The sequence below is a fragment of the Esox lucius genome, chromosome 12, assembly GCF_011004845.1.
Source record: "Esox lucius isolate fEsoLuc1 chromosome 12, fEsoLuc1.pri, whole genome shotgun sequence".
In the NCBI taxonomy this organism is placed as follows: domain Eukaryota; kingdom Metazoa; phylum Chordata; class Actinopteri; order Esociformes; family Esocidae; genus Esox; species Esox lucius.
Genome location: NC_047580.1, coordinates 30242058 through 30258944, shown reverse-complemented (window position 1 = coordinate 30258944; position 16887 = coordinate 30242058). Strand labels below are relative to the sequence as shown.

The 16887-nt window shown below is 44.6% G+C and overlaps 1 protein-coding gene across 3 annotated transcripts; it reads left to right on the top strand.

Moving 5' to 3' along the window:
- The first annotated feature begins 460 nt into the window (after positions 1-460).
- Positions 461-16146, top strand: galnt6 (UDP-N-acetyl-alpha-D-galactosamine:polypeptide N-acetylgalactosaminyltransferase 6 (GalNAc-T6)). Of its 3 annotated transcripts, none has more exons than XM_029124296.2 (12): positions 461-550; positions 5004-5233; positions 5322-5596; positions 7315-7487; positions 8760-8909; positions 11346-11580; positions 11781-11898; positions 12101-12301; positions 13405-13536; positions 13632-13733; positions 14767-14925; positions 15215-16146. In XM_029124296.2, the coding sequence occupies exons 2-12, from the start codon at positions 5033-5035 to the stop codon at positions 15326-15328; spliced, it is 1860 nt and encodes a 619-aa protein (XP_028980129.1). In that variant the 5' UTR covers positions 461-550; positions 5004-5032; the 3' UTR covers positions 15329-16146. The 3 variants fall into 3 exon arrangements, with proteins under 3 accessions (XP_028980129.1, XP_028980127.1, XP_028980128.1); XM_029124294.2 differs by lacking the exon at positions 461-550 and adding an exon at positions 1033-1265; XM_029124295.2 differs by lacking the exon at positions 461-550 and adding an exon at positions 4738-4828.
- Positions 16147-16887: the final 741 nt, after the last annotated feature.

Here is a 16887-nt window from a genome sequence, read left to right as displayed (position 1 = left end):
GGACGGTAGCTTTCAAGAAACAGGGTTGTGCAGCTTTGCAGTATAAACGTTCACGACAGACAGAAGGGCGTAGCTACCACTGGAGGGCAGTGTCATACCTACTACTAGCTACAGTACCGCTGCAGCGCTTCTAGTTTCAACTCTCATCTCAAGTGAGTTGAACTGCCTATGTCCGTTTGCAATAATTGTCCGTTGACAGTCAAGCATAAGAATTGGTGAAACAGTGTCCTTTCTACAGTACATACCATTTGTGCACCTCCCAACGGCAGTCTATTATTCACTATATACTAATGCAGTGCTTTTTTCAGTAATTTTCAGTAATAGTCATATGACAAATAATTCGATGAATGGAGTCCAGTGCGCCTCCTTTGGCGAGCGCCTTTCCAAATATACGTCCCTAACATGGTGGACACCGTATGGGCCCTGGCCAAAAGAGTAGGTGTAAAGGCACCATTTGGGACGCTGGCTGAATAAATCATCTATGGTTTCCAAGACCGGTAGTGGAGATGGTATTTCATTGCTTCAACATCAATTATGTAACTCTGTTGAGGTAATGGATTGTTAACTAGGCAACATCATCCACTGAACATTAATTAAACAATGTGATTTATTTTCCTATTGACAAAAGCTAATTGTGAATGTATGTAAAATTAAATGTGGTTAGAGTAGGCCTAGTCCACTTGGTTGTAGCTTTCGCAATGCAGGAGTATAGATATGTCTTGATGTGTTTTGACAAATTTTAAGTTAATGCTATTGCTAAAATTCGTTTACACCTAGCTGGCTTAGAGTCAAGTTCTCAACTGCAATCGTTTTTAAATGTTGTCTACAATCTTAAGCCAACCCCATCTGTTGGTATGCCCCAAAGTTTTTGCCGAAACAAATAACACTTATTATTAATGTTTATTGAGGATAGAGATGTTTATTAAATAGAGAAATACCAAACTTCGTACACCGGACTAAAACATTTGAATACAACGTACCCGACAAATCCAGTATTTCCCCGTCAGTGACGTGGATTCGTTTCTCTTTAGGACCCTGGAGACCGTAGTTAATCATTTCAACGAATGACACCTGTTACGTTCAAAGGGGAAGCCGGGAGGCCATGGAGTAGTGGTATTAGTTTATCCTTTCGCGCGGAGTAATCTTTAATATTTGAACAAGTTTTGTAGTTAATACCACGTCCACCTATTGTCACTATTCTTAAAAAAAAAAGAGCGTCTCAAACGACTCAAATCTAGGGCTACTTCTCGTGAACTGGTTACCAGGTAAGATCATCTTACCTGTTTCTCCTGTATCAAAATGTGATATTTTTTATGCATAAAATAAAATTTATATTTCATGTATGCCGCGTGGCCTAGTCTAACGTTTGGTTTAACATACTCTATTTAATTTTCTTCTGAGAGAACGAAATGTAGAATAGGATAAGTGAAAAGGGATAGCCTAAACGATAACGTTAGTGATTTTTCCGCTTACAGTATCCCTACAGGCTATGATTTGATTTTATCCAATCTGTCATGTCTTTTCTGTATCGTAATACATTTTTTACGAATAATTCCAGTCAAATAGTTATAGTAAAATACTTCCTGGTAATTCTTTCACAACCAATTTCCTGTTTCTGTTGTATAGCATCATACACGCTCAAGTTGAGAGATTATCTTTAGATGAGGAAACGTTTTAAGAATAATCCCTTAAGGACAACCTTGTTTTCTTTTATTCGACTTTCGAGAGCCTAGTAGTTTTAGTTTCGCTATTTCAAGTATTATAACAATTATATGTTAGTGCATGTGTATAGTAATAGCGCGGGATGGCATGAAACACTGCCCACCTCAGTTTCCAACCCTTTGTACAGTCACGGGTGTGTTAATGGTTCGTTTTGTTTGTACAATTAGTCTCACCGCATAGTGCAATTCATTGCATTCATTGATAGTCATAAAATATCATGTCTTTGAAGTATTATTAGTATTATAGAACGAAGTCCTATGTTTGTTTGCTATTATCATGCAGGTAGTTTGGTTGCAGGATTCTGAAGAAACAGAATTTAAGCAGTTGACCTAGGCTATACCAGACAATGTATATTGCAATAATAGATATGCAAATAATAAGGCTGGAGCGGTGTGGCATATGACCAATACACACAACTAAGGCACTCCACATCAGAGTGCCTGGACACAGCACTTAGCTGTGTATTGCCAATATACCACAACACCAAAAAGTAATCAATTTCTTTCACCCAATCAGCATTCAGGGTTTGAACTAACGGTTTCTGAAAGCCCACCAGGCTCCTTGAGAGTTTAAGACAAAACCTCTGAGAGAAAATGGCCCTTGTACTGTAAAAAACCTATTTTAATTCAGTCACTTTTTGACAGCATTCCTTTGAATGAAACAACTCTCCATAATGTTCACCAATGTAAAAAGTACCCTTTGGACTGTTTTTAAATTAATTACCAGCAGTCCCGGTTAAACTTTTGTAAAAAAAATTTTTACACATACTTAGAGATGCACATGCCCTTTGGACCTTTCTGACATTAATTGCTTTTTGGACCTGTTTACCAGGAGGCAACTGTGCACAAAGTTTAGGCATGTGACATCCCATCATACCACTGGACATCAAAGAGGATGCTCATAATAATTCATAATAGGCCCAGTGCCATGTAAATCCCGATTTTCCTGTTTAATGCATTTCCACCGCATGTGGTGAAAATAATGCTACATTTTGAAAGTGATATTGTCCAAGTTTAGACACGTTTTAACATGGCTCGTGTAGAAATTTAGTTTTTTTTCAAAGATTCAAAATGTCAAATCTTCAGTCAAGTTGTGATTGGACAGATTAGTTAGATTTTTTTTGGTTTTATGTATTTGAACGTCCACACAGACTGATGATTTTAAAGACCAAAGCAGGCTTAGGGGTAAAAAAATTATAATTATACCACATTCTAGAACGAAAGAGTCGTTCAACAAGCTTGGTCTCCTAAATCACTGGACGTTTACCTTTATTTGTTGTCAGTACAAAAACAAGCCAAACAGGTTGTCAATTTAAGATGACTCTTGAGTCAGGAGCAGGGCACTGTTCTGTCTTTGTTGGGCTCTGGAAGCAGAAGAGTGTCTTAAATCAATTATGAAGGAGGTAGGCTTTCATCGAGAGGACATGCTTGAATTAATAATGACAAAGTGAGACTTTTAGGCCCTGAGCAATATTCACCTACTGGCATCATTATTATTGTTGTTGATAACCTCTGTTAATTAAGGCGTTGTTAGAAAGTCGGAGTCCCAGATCTATTTGTGCTGTCTTGACAGCTCTGTTAATGATCATAATGGATTTGGCACAACAGAAACTGGCTCTTGTTGACTAGGAACAAAACCCATGTAAACAGGTCAGAATGGCTAGGGACACCTCAGCACGTGTAACAAAAAGCAGTACACTGTGTAACAGACTGTGCTCGTTAGACTGTTTCTTTTGTCTTTAAATTAATTACTTGTATCCAGCAATCCCGATTAAACACTTGGGGGGGGGGAAAAAAAGTATGTATTTGGACAAACAATTTACACATACTTAAAGATGCACATGGTTAATATGAAAACATACTGCACTTTGAGAACGTGACCTACCGATTCCACAAGTAATGTCAGTCTGGAGATAACCTACCCCCTATCTGCATGGATGCAAAATGACCATGAAATGTATTGGCTAATCAAGCCAAACAGTCGGCAAGCAAACGGGAAATAGACACGCAGACATCAAATGAATGCCGAGGACTGACGTGGGGGCTAATGACTGAGACCTGGGTTTCGGACCTGTTTAGCTGGGGATTACATCCATCGGTCTTACTGGTTCCACTGTGGCTTACCCAGTCTGTGTGTTCGTGTGAGGCGTGACACGTCATTCCTTAACGTGTGCGGAAGCTGCTCATTCAGCTGGCAGGTGAGGTCCCACCTGGTGACACGTGCATTCTGGAGGAGGGAGGGGAGGTGGGGGGGGGGGGACAGGTGGTATATTACCAGTGTTTACCTGGACAGGTGTGTTCTTTGCCTGCTGTCAGTGAGACCAGGAGAGCGTCCTTCCATGCTCTCCTCATTTCCGCTGTGGCAGAAGGTTGGAGAGAGGGGAAACCTTTGCTTCTCGTCCAGTTATTTAAAAAAAACTTTTTAATTATAATTAAAGGGGATATGAGGTAAATAATAAATAGATTTCCCGGAACACTGTCTGTAATAAGGGCATATCTGAATGGGAATCAGAATCGATTTAACTCAAAAGAAATGCCTAAATGCTTTTTATAAATAATGAATGATTAGAAAAAACAAGTGTCATTTAGCAGACGCTCCTGTTCAAACTGACTTAAAGTGGTGAGTGCATGTATTTTCACAATGGCCCCTGTGGCACTCTGATCCCGACAGCTCTGGCATTGCCAGCGTAACGCACTTACCAAGTAACTTACCAAGCGTGTTGGGGCAGAAGGAAAGCACTAAGTCACCAACTTTCTCCTGTTATCGTCCTCCGGCGTTACCTCGCAGGTGTGTTTTTTGGCAGGAGTCAGTGGGGACGGGTGCAACCATACAGGTTGTTTGCCGAGGGGCGTGTTCTGTTTGTTCCTTCACCCTCTCCCTGGCTTTAATCCCTCCCTTCCCTTGGTGTGTGTGGGGCTATTCCTGTGGGACTCAACCTTCACTCAGGGAAGGGAGAGGGAGAGGCGAGAGCTGTGAAAGTGAAGGGGGGTTTGAGGTGTTGCTAGGTACACAGGGACAGTGCCTGCTGGCTAGAAAGCTAGTAGATATCTGGTCTTGTGTGGCGCTACATTGCAACACCAAGTCTTTGGAGTCAGCTTGGAGTCAGGTAAAGAATGTTTCTCTGTTCTGTTTTTGTTCCATTTCAAGGTTTTGGGTCCAATCTAATGTTATTGGTGTATTTATAGTTTTGTGTTTCCAATATTTCACCTGTTTACTGCTATTAATATGTAATGCCTGTTTCTCTCTCTTCCTCTCTCTCTCTCTGCTCACCTGTTTTTCAGCGGCGGCCATCTTTGATTGACCTGCCACCATGCGCCTGATCCTGCGTCGGCGCATGTCCCCCCTGAAGCTGGTTCTGGCTGCGGGGACTATCTTCCTGGTTGTCCTGGTGATCCTCCAGAGGGACGTGGGCTCCAACCCTTCCCAGGACCCGTGGTTCCAGGACCTGGTGGAGCGCAAGGAGAGGGTGTTGGGGATGGTCCGAGGCGCCGTCAACAACCTGGGTTTCCAGGTACCTGTACTGGTCCTGAGGGAGGGACACCTTGTTACTTTATTTCTCGATTGACTTTGTCAGTAAAAACGCCAACCCTGGCTTTCAGATTGGCGCTCCAGAGCCTCGACCGGCGGAGCCCACCCCAGACAGCAACTGTCCTCCAGGCTTCTACTCTCAGGTGGACCTCAAGCCAGTCCTGGAGAGACCCCCTCAGGACCCTCAGGCCCCCGGGGCAGACGGCAAGGCCTTTGAGCAAAATAAAATGACACCAGAGGAGGAGAAAGAGAAGGAGAAGGGAATGACCGTAAACTGTTTCAACCAGTTCGCCTCGGACCGGATCTCCCTGAGCCGTAGCCTGGGAGATGACACCCGGCCACCAGAGTAAGACTCTGTTATAATTATCACTCCCTCCTTACAGAGTTTTTGTTTGTTAACTTCCTTTCACTGATTTAAAAATAAATAGCTGGTATGAGAAACATGTTGGAAACTGCCACAAGCCAATGAAAAAAACAATCCAATGATTTTGGATGTGGGAGGTAGTGAACGAGTGCATATTTCAGAAGGAAAGCACACTAAAACTCCTGTCCTAAATGGTTGGTTGAGGGGTGCAGACTGTCCTAACTGTAACCTGATTGGTTAGGGTTGAGGGGTGCAGACTGTCCTTACTGTAACCTGGTTGGTTAGGGTTGAGGGGTGCAGACTGTCCTTACTGTAACCTGGTTGGTTAGGGTTGAGGGGTGCAGACTGTCCTTACTGTAACCTGGTTGGTTAGGGTTGAGGGGTGCAGACTGTCCTTACTGTAACCTGGTTGGTTAGGGTTGAGGGGTGCAGACTGTCCTTACTGTAACCTGGTTGGTTAGGGTTGAGGGGTGCAGACTGTCCTTACTGTAACCTGGTTGGTTAGGGTTGAGGGGTGCAGACTGTCCTTACTGTAACCTGGTTGGTTAGGGTTGAGGGGTGCAGACTGTCCTTACTGTAACCTGGTTGGTTAGGGTTGAGGGGTGCAGACTGTCCTTACTGTAACCTGGTTGGTTAGGGTTGAGGGGTGCAGACTGTCCTTACTGTAACCTGGTTGGTTAGGGTTGAGGGTGCAGACTGTCCTTACTGTAACCTGGTTGGTTAGGGTTGAGGGTGCAGACTGTCCTTACTGTAACCTGGTTGGTTAAGTTGAGGGGTGCAGACTGTCCTTACTGTAACCTGGTTGGTTAAGTTGAGGGGTGCAGACTGTCCTTACTGTAACCTGGTTGGTTAAGTTGAGGGGTGCAGACTGTCCTTACTGTAACCTGGTTGGTTAAGTTGAGGGGTGCAGACTGTCCTTACTGTAACCTGGTTGGTTAAGTTGAGGGGTGCAGACTGTCCTTACTGTAACCTGGTTGGTTAGGGTTGAGGGGTGCAGACTGTCCTTACTGTAACCTGGTTGGTTAAGTTGAGGGGTGCAGACTGTCCTAACTGTAACTTGGTTGGTTAAGTTGGACATCTGTTTTTAAAGTGGTATTTTGCAAAGAGAACTGCTCATCCAGGATAAATGTTTACTCAGGGTTTTAATGCATCAGTTGTCCTTTTCTCTTTAATCAACATTTAAATTCCTTGGCATTTGAAATGGTTGAATCATACCAATGAAAAGGCTGAGTTGCCTCTTCCAAAGAGCTTTGCCGTGAGTGGATGCGCACGTGTCTGCTAAGAGCTGTTATTTATGTATTGTACATACTTACCCTGTATTCGACCTCAAACAAAATGGAACCTTGAATGGCTCAGGATTGCCGGTTGACATCTTATAGGAGACCAGCAGGAAAAACCTGAGTCTGGAGAGATGCATCTGCTAAATGGGGGAAAATTTTTTATACAAAAACAACTATATTCTGTGAACCATAGATTTGAACAGTGACAAGTCTTTTGGGTTTTTCGGCTCTGTATTCCGTCACTTTGGATTTGAAACTGGAATGGATTATGTGCAAAATGTGTGTTTGTAATTCCTGAAAGGTTTGTCGTGCGTGGCTTCGGAAATGTCTGCCCTTCAACCCCATCGTCGTTGTATTGTTTTAGTGTCAACGTCGCTGTCCAAATGCCTAACCGCGCGTGTTGCTCCTCTGCCCGGTCAGGTGCGTGGAGCGTAAGTTCCGCCGCTGCCCCGCCCTCCCCACCACCAGTGTGGTCATCGTGTTCCATAATGAGGCCTGGTCCACACTGCTGCGGACGGTCTACAGTGTCCTCCACACCTCGCCCGCCACCCTGCTCACCGAGATCATCCTGGTGGACGACGCCAGCACCGCAGGTACCGGGCACCAGAATGCCTTGTGACATCCGGGACAGTTCCGGTTCTAGGGGTTCTCTTAATGTGGTTGGGTATGAGGATGGTGGAGCCTGATAGTGTTCCACTGCCTAGGCCAAAGCACAGGGCCATCGGGGGGTTCCTTTCAAACCTCTGCATGGGTTCCATCTCGGAGATTCACGACGTAACCCTGCACTGGTCACTCTCCTGTCAGCGTATCGAGTGGTGTTATAGTCCTAGCTTCATCTAGAGAAACGATACTTGGGAGTCGCTTCTGTATGCGTTATGTTGCCATTTCTAGTCTACCATTTCTAATTCGGGGTTGGTAATTGGTTAACGTCTCTGGAATAGTTCAGTTTGGACAAACAGTGTTTTGCAGGTTGAAAAGGCCTGCATCAGGGCATGTAATAGCCAAGCAGTTCATCAGTCAACTATAAAATGAGAGGGCTGTTCTTCTAAACAGGAAGTTAGCCGGAGGATGTTTTGTTAATGGAGGTGGTTCGAGGAAAGGACACCTGTGACGTTTAAATCTAGTCCCCTGGGTGTGAATTCCAACTCCATTGGCTGATAATTGCTGATGATCCGGTTAGTCATGTGATCACCACACTCACCGGGTGATCAGGAGGGATCAGCCATTGGATTCTACTGAAGTGGATTACTCCAACATGGAGGTCTCAGGGGTGTGGCCATGGATACACAGACAAGACCTCTATTGCTAAAACGTTTAGTTGAGTAACTACTTCTGGATCTTAGACCCTCCTCTCTCCCTTGACCCCATTTTAACTCTGTACATTAGCTAGGTGCACTTGCATAATTCAACTGGTTTAGCATGTGGTTTCATAAAACCTGCTGCAGAAGCGAGTGACGTCTGTTGTGGCCAGCTCTTTGCATGTTCACGATACCTGAACACTGCCACCCAGTCCTTTGAGTTCCATAGTGAGTCTCTGCAGTTCTAAATATAACCTGATTTGGTTTCCAGTGGGGAGCCCCTCCCATCTGTTATATCAGTGAAAGATGCAGAATGTGGTTGTTTATTCGTACGTGTCATTCGTCCACCGTAATGTGGTTGGATCACAGACGTCTGCACGCGCCCAATGTGTACCGCACCAGGGCTGAAGACGACGGCCCTGGTGACACATAACTGTCTCACTTGGATAAGCTTTTTCACTTGTTTCTGTCTTTGATATGCCGCTCTCTTGCTTTCATTTTTTATATTTATGCTAATATTGATATTGCAATGTGATTTATGCCGTCACTTTCCTCCATGTGGTCTAGAGCACCTGGGGACTCGGCTGGACGAGTATGTGAAGCAGCTGAAGATCGTGAAGGTGGTGAGACAGCTGGAGAGAAAAGGCCTGATCACAGCCAGGCTCCTGGGGGCCAGAGTAGCACAGGGGGAGATACTCACCTTCCTGGATGCTCACTGTAAGTACCCACGGGGGGGGGGGGGGGGGTTGTGTTATGATCACTGGAGGTACCCACGGGGGGGGGGGGGGTTGTGTTATGATCACTGGAGGTACCCACGGGGGGGGGGGGGTTGTGTTATGATCACTGGAGGTACCCACGGGTCCCCAAGCCTGCCGCCGACGAGTCCGTACCCATGATGATCCTTATCCACTGACAAAAGCGCCTTCAATGGGCATGCGAGTGTCAGAGCAGTGGACAAATTTCAGCTGGTACCACAAGTCCCATTTTCTTTTACATCACGTGGACGGCCATGTAAACGTGGGCCGTTTACCTGGGGTATTGATGGCACCAGGATGCACTCTGGGAAGACGACAAGACAGTGGAGGGAGTGGGATGCACTGGTCAATGTTCTGCTGAGAAATCCTGGGTCCGGTCATTCATGTGGATGTCAATTTGACACGTACCACCTAACTAAACATAGTTGCAGACCACCCCTTCATGGCAATGATATTCCCTGATGGCGGTGGCCTCTTTCAGCAGGGTATTGTGCCCTGGTACACTGCACACATTGTTCAGGAATGGTTTGAGGAACATGAAGTGTTCAAGGTGTTGCCCTGGCCTCAGTTCTCCAGATATCCAGCATCTTTGGGATGTGCTGGACTAACAGGTCCGATCCATGGAGGCCCCACCTCACAACCTACAGGACCTCCAGGGGTCTTGTAGAATCCATGAATCAGTGCGTCAGAGCTGACCTTCTAGCTTTTCTTTTTCCTGGAACTATTAGTGCTGTACTATCTGTTCAACTAAAACAAACACAAGATTTGTTTTTGCGGCATGAGGAGAAAAACTGTGAGGGGTCAGTAAAAGGTAAAACACCGGAAATAAAACAACATTTAGGGTGAATCTCAACCGTTCTCTTAATTCCTCGCTCCTCACCACCTCCTCCAAACACTCCTGAGAAAAATGTCTGCGCCGATGATCTGTGAGAAGGACCCTGGGATTGAAAATGTGATAAATCAGGGATTGATTAATCCCACACTGCGTCTTTCAGTGTTAGGTATGTAGGTGTGTAGATGATCAGAAGAACATCCTAATTGTAATGCAACTCTGAGGCGAAGACATGGGATTATTTGAGTCAAGTGAGTTTGTGATTAACAATACACTTTATCTGGACATTAATACTAGAAGTAATTCAAAATGGTTGGTTCTCTTAAGTCACATTAGGGAAAGTTGGTTTGCCATCGTTTGGAAAATGTCAGGTGCAATTGGCAAGGCAATTGCTTTAAAAAAAATAAATTCTGAAGACTTCTGTATTTTACAATGTTACATTCAAAACTTGGACAGGAACTTAAACTGGTAATGTTAAAACTGCTTGCCCAAGGCCACACAGCTTATTGTACTGTCCTCTTTCGGTTTGTCCTCCATGTTCCAGGGCCTACTGTATGTCAAAACATAAATCAAGGACGTTGTCATGCACACTAGTCAGAGTGAATGTAAGATAGCTGCCATTTGAAAGCAACGATTATCTGAAATGAGGTTTAAGGGTTTTAAGATCGTAGAACCTAACAGTCAGGGAGAGTCTGTCTGTCTGACTGGATTTCAGTTGTGGGACTGTATGAATAACAGTGCCAAATATATCACATGTAAGCAATGTCAGGAAAAGCAGTTTTCAAGCTTCACCCATCTGGTCTGAACGTTGCTCGTTGTGGGCCATTTTAAATCCCACCAGGCTACTCTGAAACCACCCAACTGTCACTGTATATGTAAAAGGGACAACTTGGTTTGCAGACGTTGAATGTAGACTCTCCACCTATAAAACAAGAAGGGTTTGAACACAAACAAATGTGTGAGCGAAGAAACCCGCCACCCATCAGAACATGATCCGCACACAGAAGTGTCAGGATGCGGTGACGGTAAAGGTCCGGGAAAGGCCTGGACTGCAGCCACACCACCATTCAATAGTAAACAAGTGAAACCTGCCCCTCTGGTTGCTGATCCCGTTACACACCCATATTCCTGCAATGTACAGTTATGAAGGGGAGTGTCAGTGGTTACCTTTTTATTTACTAGCGCCCTCTGGTCTTTTGGCGAATGTAATGTACTTCTTGGGGAATAGGATGAGGCTGGAGGTTCGGGCTGTGCAGTGGAAGAAATGCATAAATACCGTATTTATAAAAAAGAAACACAAAGTGAAAATGGAGAAATAAAAAATATGCCCTTGGTTCATCTGATTGGAGCATATTGATTGCAATCAAATCAATTTGGAGGCGAGTTGATCTGTTTTTGGGTTATGTAGAAAGTTATAGTTGAAAATATAATGAAAGATATAATTGAATTATTGTAATGATACATCTCTATGTCTGTCTGCAATGTTCCTAGTGAACATTTCATGCAGGCCTACTTTAACTAAAAAAAAAAAAAATCCACTTCCTGAAACCTTGTCCTTCCGCCCAGGTGAGTGTTTCCATGGCTGGCTGGAGCCACTGCTGGCCCGTATCCTGGAGGAGCCCACTGCTGTCGTTAGCCCAGAGATCACCACCATCGACCTGAATAACTTTGGCTTCATGAAGCCTGTATCCACCGCCAAGGCCCAAAACCGAGGCAACTTTGACTGGAGCCTCACCTTTGGCTGGGAAGGCATCCCAGGTCACGAGAGGGACAGGCGCAAGGACGAGACCTACCCTGTCAAGTAAGCCCTGGGAACCAGCGGCTGGATCAGACGCCCCCTGCCCGTCTGTGACGGAATGTGTGTCGTACAAATGGCACTGCTGCTGTGGTGTATTTTTACCATGTAGCATATTTAATTCACCGTGTGTACATTGTACTATCTGATGTGTCAAATTTGATATTCTGGGCTTCTGGTTCGATCACTCACTTCTGCACCCCCAGAACGCCAACGTTTGCTGGAGGTCTCTTCTCCATCTCCAAAAAGTACTTTGAGCACATCGGCACGTACGATGACAAGATGGAGATCTGGGGGGGTGAGAATGTCGAGATGTCCTTTAGGGTTAGTTTATTTATTTTTTGCCCTTTCCTCGAACTGCGTAAAACCAATCCTGTATTACTGAGGATGATCTTGTTGACCTAAAGACCGATGACCCCCAATTGTTTTACATGTTGGAGGGATTGACGTGACCTACCTTAAGTGTTTAACAATGTACCTGTAAGGTTACATTAGGAAATAAGATGAGTTGATGTTGAAACCACAGGTGTGGCAGTGTGGGGGCCAGCTGGAGATCATCCCGTGTTCTGTGGTGGGGCACGTGTTCCGCACGAAGTCCCCGCACACCTTCCCCAAAGGTACCGAGGTCATCACACGGAACCAGGTGCGACTGGCCGAAGTCTGGATGGACGACTACAAACGCATCTTCTACCGACGCAACCAGAACGCCGCCAAGATGGCCCAAGAGGTATTCCCCGTGTTCCAGGTTCAGTAGGGACTCAAATGTTCAAGTGAAACGAAATTAAGTAAAAAAAAATGTTTATTCTAAACAGGGTAAGTGCTGTATTATGGCAACTCTTGAGTTGGCAGGCTTGGTATCTTCCAGTTCGCTCAGCACATACAGAACGTCTGAATCGCGACTAGACGAGGCAGTGCTGTGCATATCAACATCAAATGAAAGCCTAGGTAGTCAAGGAGCAGGTTTAACAGTCTCAACCAATCAATCATATTTATTTATAAAGCCCTTTTTACAACCGCAGTTGTCACAAAGTGCTTTTACAGAAACACCCGGCCTTAAACCCTAAGGAGCAGTAGTGTTGAATTTCAGTGGCTGGTAAAAACTCCCTAAGAAGGCAGAATTTTAGGAAGAAACCTAGAGAGGACCCAGGCTCAGATGGTTGACCAGTCCTCTTCTGGCTGTGCCAGGTGAGATATTAAGAGTCCAATTGGAATAATTAATACATGCATGTGGGCTAAATCCAGAGTCTATTTATATTTAGACTAGGTCAGAAGTATGACCAGATGGACAGGGACAGCAACAGGCCCCCAAACCAGGTACTCTGCAGGTGTGGGCCAGGACCTCATGTCCTCCTAAAGTTTTAAATGGGAGGAGACTGGGAAAATTCAGAAAATGCATTCCTCATATCAACAACAACTTATAGTGGAGAAGGAGAACTTAGTGGGGAAGGAGAACTGACCCAATCCCCCAGCACAATAGTATAGCAGCGTAAGACCTTGGAACTGAGACGGGGGTCGGGGGTTCCGGCGACACTGTGGCCCTACCCGGGGGAGGCCCCGGACAGGGTCCAGCAGGCAGGAAATCAATCCACCCACATTGCCAAGCATCAACCAAAGAAAACCGATGTTGAGTGACAGATGTCCCTGTATTCCCCCGTGAAAATGGTTGCTTTCACTTTCCAGAGAAAACCGTTTTATGACGTGTGTCAGTGTTACGCTACAGTACAACGAGTGCCTATGACTGGAACTTTGAATTGCAGGGTTAAGGAAGCCCCTCAAAAGTGACAGACTTTCCCCTCCGTTTAACCTGTTTTGACATCTTCTGTGTTTCAGAATAGGTTTGGGGACATCTCTGAGCGTGTCAGCCTGCGGGAGAGACTGCAGTGTAAGAACTTCACTTGGTACCTGAATACTGTTTACCCTGAGGCGTTTATACCAGACCTCAGTCCCACCAAGTTTGGAGCAGTAAGGCTTGTTCCTAAAATCACTCTGACACAGTGACTTACCCGAGACACAGTGAAATGTGACTGAAGTGTGTGTTTGTGTGTCCTTGTGTGTAGATTAAGAACCTGGGCGCTCAGAGCTGTCTGGATGTGGGAGAGAACAATCAAGGAGGAAAACCACTGATCATGTACTCCTGCCACAACATGGGAGGCAACCAGGTGTGTTATCATGCAAGTAGAAGGTCAAAGGAAGTGGGCGGTGTCAAAACATGACTTGTGGGCGGAGTCAGTCACCAAAAGGTATACATGTGACCCTAGCACATTTCAGTTGTATATGAACTTGGGTTTGGGATTGGGGGGCTGAAGCTTTGTCTCTAGTAGGACAAACGGATCAGATTCACGCAGTGTACTCGTCCCAGCACAAATGTAGTTTGAAGTAAAAGTACACCTTACGTTATCGTAGGCTTACAAAACGTGCCATGTTAAAATGGATGGAAGTTTGTTTGGTTAACTGTCCTAACTAGTTAATTCCCAGCATCTTCTAATCATGTTCCAAAAAACGTTGAGCAGGTATGTTTACCTAGACTTGGGTGAATATCATTTAGTGACACTGTGAGAGGAGAGAGACACTGATGAAGGTCTCAGGTGGTGGTTTGGCCTGCTGAGGGACTGTTTCAATATATTCATATATTTGTATTTATGTTGAATGAATCTCTTTCTTAATGATACATTTATAATAAAACCTGCCCGTAGGTCCACAAGGGGGTACTGTGTATGTAAGAGACACTGGGTTTATTTAGAGGGTTGATGATGACAAGATATTGTGGAACCACTAGAGAGGAATATTTACCCACTGATCTTTACTGAATAGCCACCTCAGGGATCAACTTTAAAAAGCAACACATTCACTGATGTTTGTGTAATAATGGGATTCAGACTTAAAATAATACAGTGTGACTCATGCTACATGTCTTGGTTGTTTTAAGCCTGTGTTTATGAGTGTCTGTGTGACTTGTGCTTTTGCTTCGTGCTGTTTGGTGAGTGCATGGTGACGTGGTTTAAACCCCTGCATTAAGAGGTTAATGGCTTATGGTTCAAAGCCCTACAGCCCAAAAATGGCTTAGAGAAATAACACTTCCCGGCGTGTTTCTAATAGACTCTACGTGCTCTGTAAAGCCTTCAGAAGTATTATTTTTCAAAGGAACCGTTTTTTAAGGAAGCGTTTGAGCCTCATACTGTCTTGTCTTCCCAGTACTTTGAGTACACGTCTCACAGGGAGCTGCGCCACAACATCGGGAAGCAGCTGTGCCTGCAGGCCAGCCCCCCACCGGATCCGGTCAAGATAGAACTGTGTACTCTGAAGGGACTGGGAACCAGCGTGCTCCCACATCAGGAGTGGGTCTTTACCTCGGTAAGGAAGGATCACCTGAACACGTGCGCGCACACACCATCCTCTATCCACTGTGAGGTGACGTTAATGGTTGAAGAGTTTTTTTTTTTTTTTTTACAAGGCGTTTGTGACTAATGCCACAGCTATTTGATGCATTCAGTCATCTTGGGTAAATATCTGTCAACAGTGTGTTCAGAAGTCACAATAGATTCGGTCTGGAATGACGTGTTCTCAATCCAAAACAAACTCAATGGTATCTTACTGCAGATGATGGTCTTTTAGCATGCTGTTAAACCTGTACCCTCTCTAGGAGAATCTCCTAAAGAACCCGGCCACTGGAATGTGCTTGTTCCTGAAAGCAGACCAGATACTAATGAACCACTGCAATGCAGCTGATTTTAATCAGCACTGGACATTCAGTTGACGACCCGGACCTGAACAGGCCCTGGAGCTTCAGTGGACCACTGACCCAACTCAACCCTACAGAGACTCTGGGTCCTGTAGTTGGGAGGAACACCAGGGACCAGCAAACCCCTCTGTAATGGCAGACCTGAGAGGAATGGGCAGGTTAAAATGCACTTCTGAACACTGCTGTGAAGGACCTCAGGATTTAACCTCTGACTGTTTTTAAACTGTATTTATGATGATGGCAATCTCAGGAATGGAGTAAGTCTGGTTTCTTCTTATAGAGTGAACTGAACTAGGCACCCTGGGTCATGTTCAGTAGGGCGTGTTCAGAACTAAATTGTCCGATAACAGAAGTCCAATTTGTAAGTGTTGTTGCTGTGGGTATTCCTACGGTATTACCTATTGAACTATGCCCTGGTCTGGCAGGCTGCTATGACAGGGGGAGGTCTGTTCTAGACCACCAGGACCTCAATAGAGAAGTGCCTTTTCTTTACACTCCAGATTATAAGTCATTGTTTTATTGTTCTAACTTATATTTTGTCATGTAGTTATTGTGGAAATGGTGGAATTATGTTGCGGTGTCAATGGAAATTTACAGTATATGCCAAAGGGAAGGGGTCCATACATTTTTTTTTAACATTTTGTAATTGGAGGTACTTTTTGTCTCAGGATATGAGTGACAGAAAAGGGGAATATTCTGTGTTTAAAAAAGATTTAAAATAATAATAAATGTATCTGATACAAATATAAATCCTTGGATTGCATATTGAATGTTTCCTTTTTTTTTTTACAAATTTTACTTAAGGGCCCTACCATAAATAAATCAAAAACCGAGTGCTGTGTATTGCTGTTACTGAATAACAAGTCATTGGCACAGTGTTCACCAATGTGATGCCCTGTGGGTATTTATAGATGTAAACCAGATTAGGTGGCCCTGTTCTTCGAGTGCCACAGGTAATGCAAGATTTTGTCTTAACTCTGCACCACACCTGACCAACCGAACTATGTCAGTTCAGTGATTGCCTAAATCAAACACATGATTTTCCGGCTTAGTTAAATAAAAACATGAAGTTCCCGTGGCTCTCCAGAACCAGGGTTTACTACTGATATGAAATTAAAGTGCTTTAATGCAAATTGTCTGGCTGGATGAATGAGGGATTAATATCATGCTCTCGTGTTTTGGTCGGTCTCTCTTGCACTCGCCCTTCTCTGTCTATTCTCTTTCTGCCCTCTCTCCACTCCGTGGGTGTGTGGGTCTTGTAGTTTTTGTGTTCATATCTGCCTGTGTTTCTTGCATACAAACTGAAGACATTCCGATGACAATCTCAGAAACCAAACAGCACTTGACAGTAGTGCTGTTTGACCCCAGTCTAACTAGGACCATAGAGATAAGACCAGAGACCAGATCACAAATGCTGATGATACAGGACTTTGTCTGGGTCCCAAATTCCACCTTGTTCTCTCTATAAGGCTGTTAAAAAGTAGCCAACCAGGGAATAGGGTGTCATTTGAGCCATAGTCTTTCAGACGCAATAAAACCTCCCTGTAACCTAATTAGTAGTTGAGTTGGCTAGG

Excerpts from the sequence above, each read along its gene's own strand:
- galnt6 (XM_029124296.2), top strand. The coding sequence starts at position 5,033 with ATGCGCCTGATCCTGCGTCGGCGCATGTCCCCCCTGAAGCTGGTTCTG. Across the intron at positions 5,597-7,314 it reads GATGACACCCGGCCACCAGA|GTGCGTGGAGCGTAAGTTCC; the intron begins GTAAGACTCTGT and ends CTGCCCGGTCAG. Across the intron at positions 14,926-15,214 it reads AGGAGTGGGTCTTTACCTCG|GAGAATCTCCTAAAGAACCC; the intron begins GTAAGGAAGGAT and ends TACCCTCTCTAG.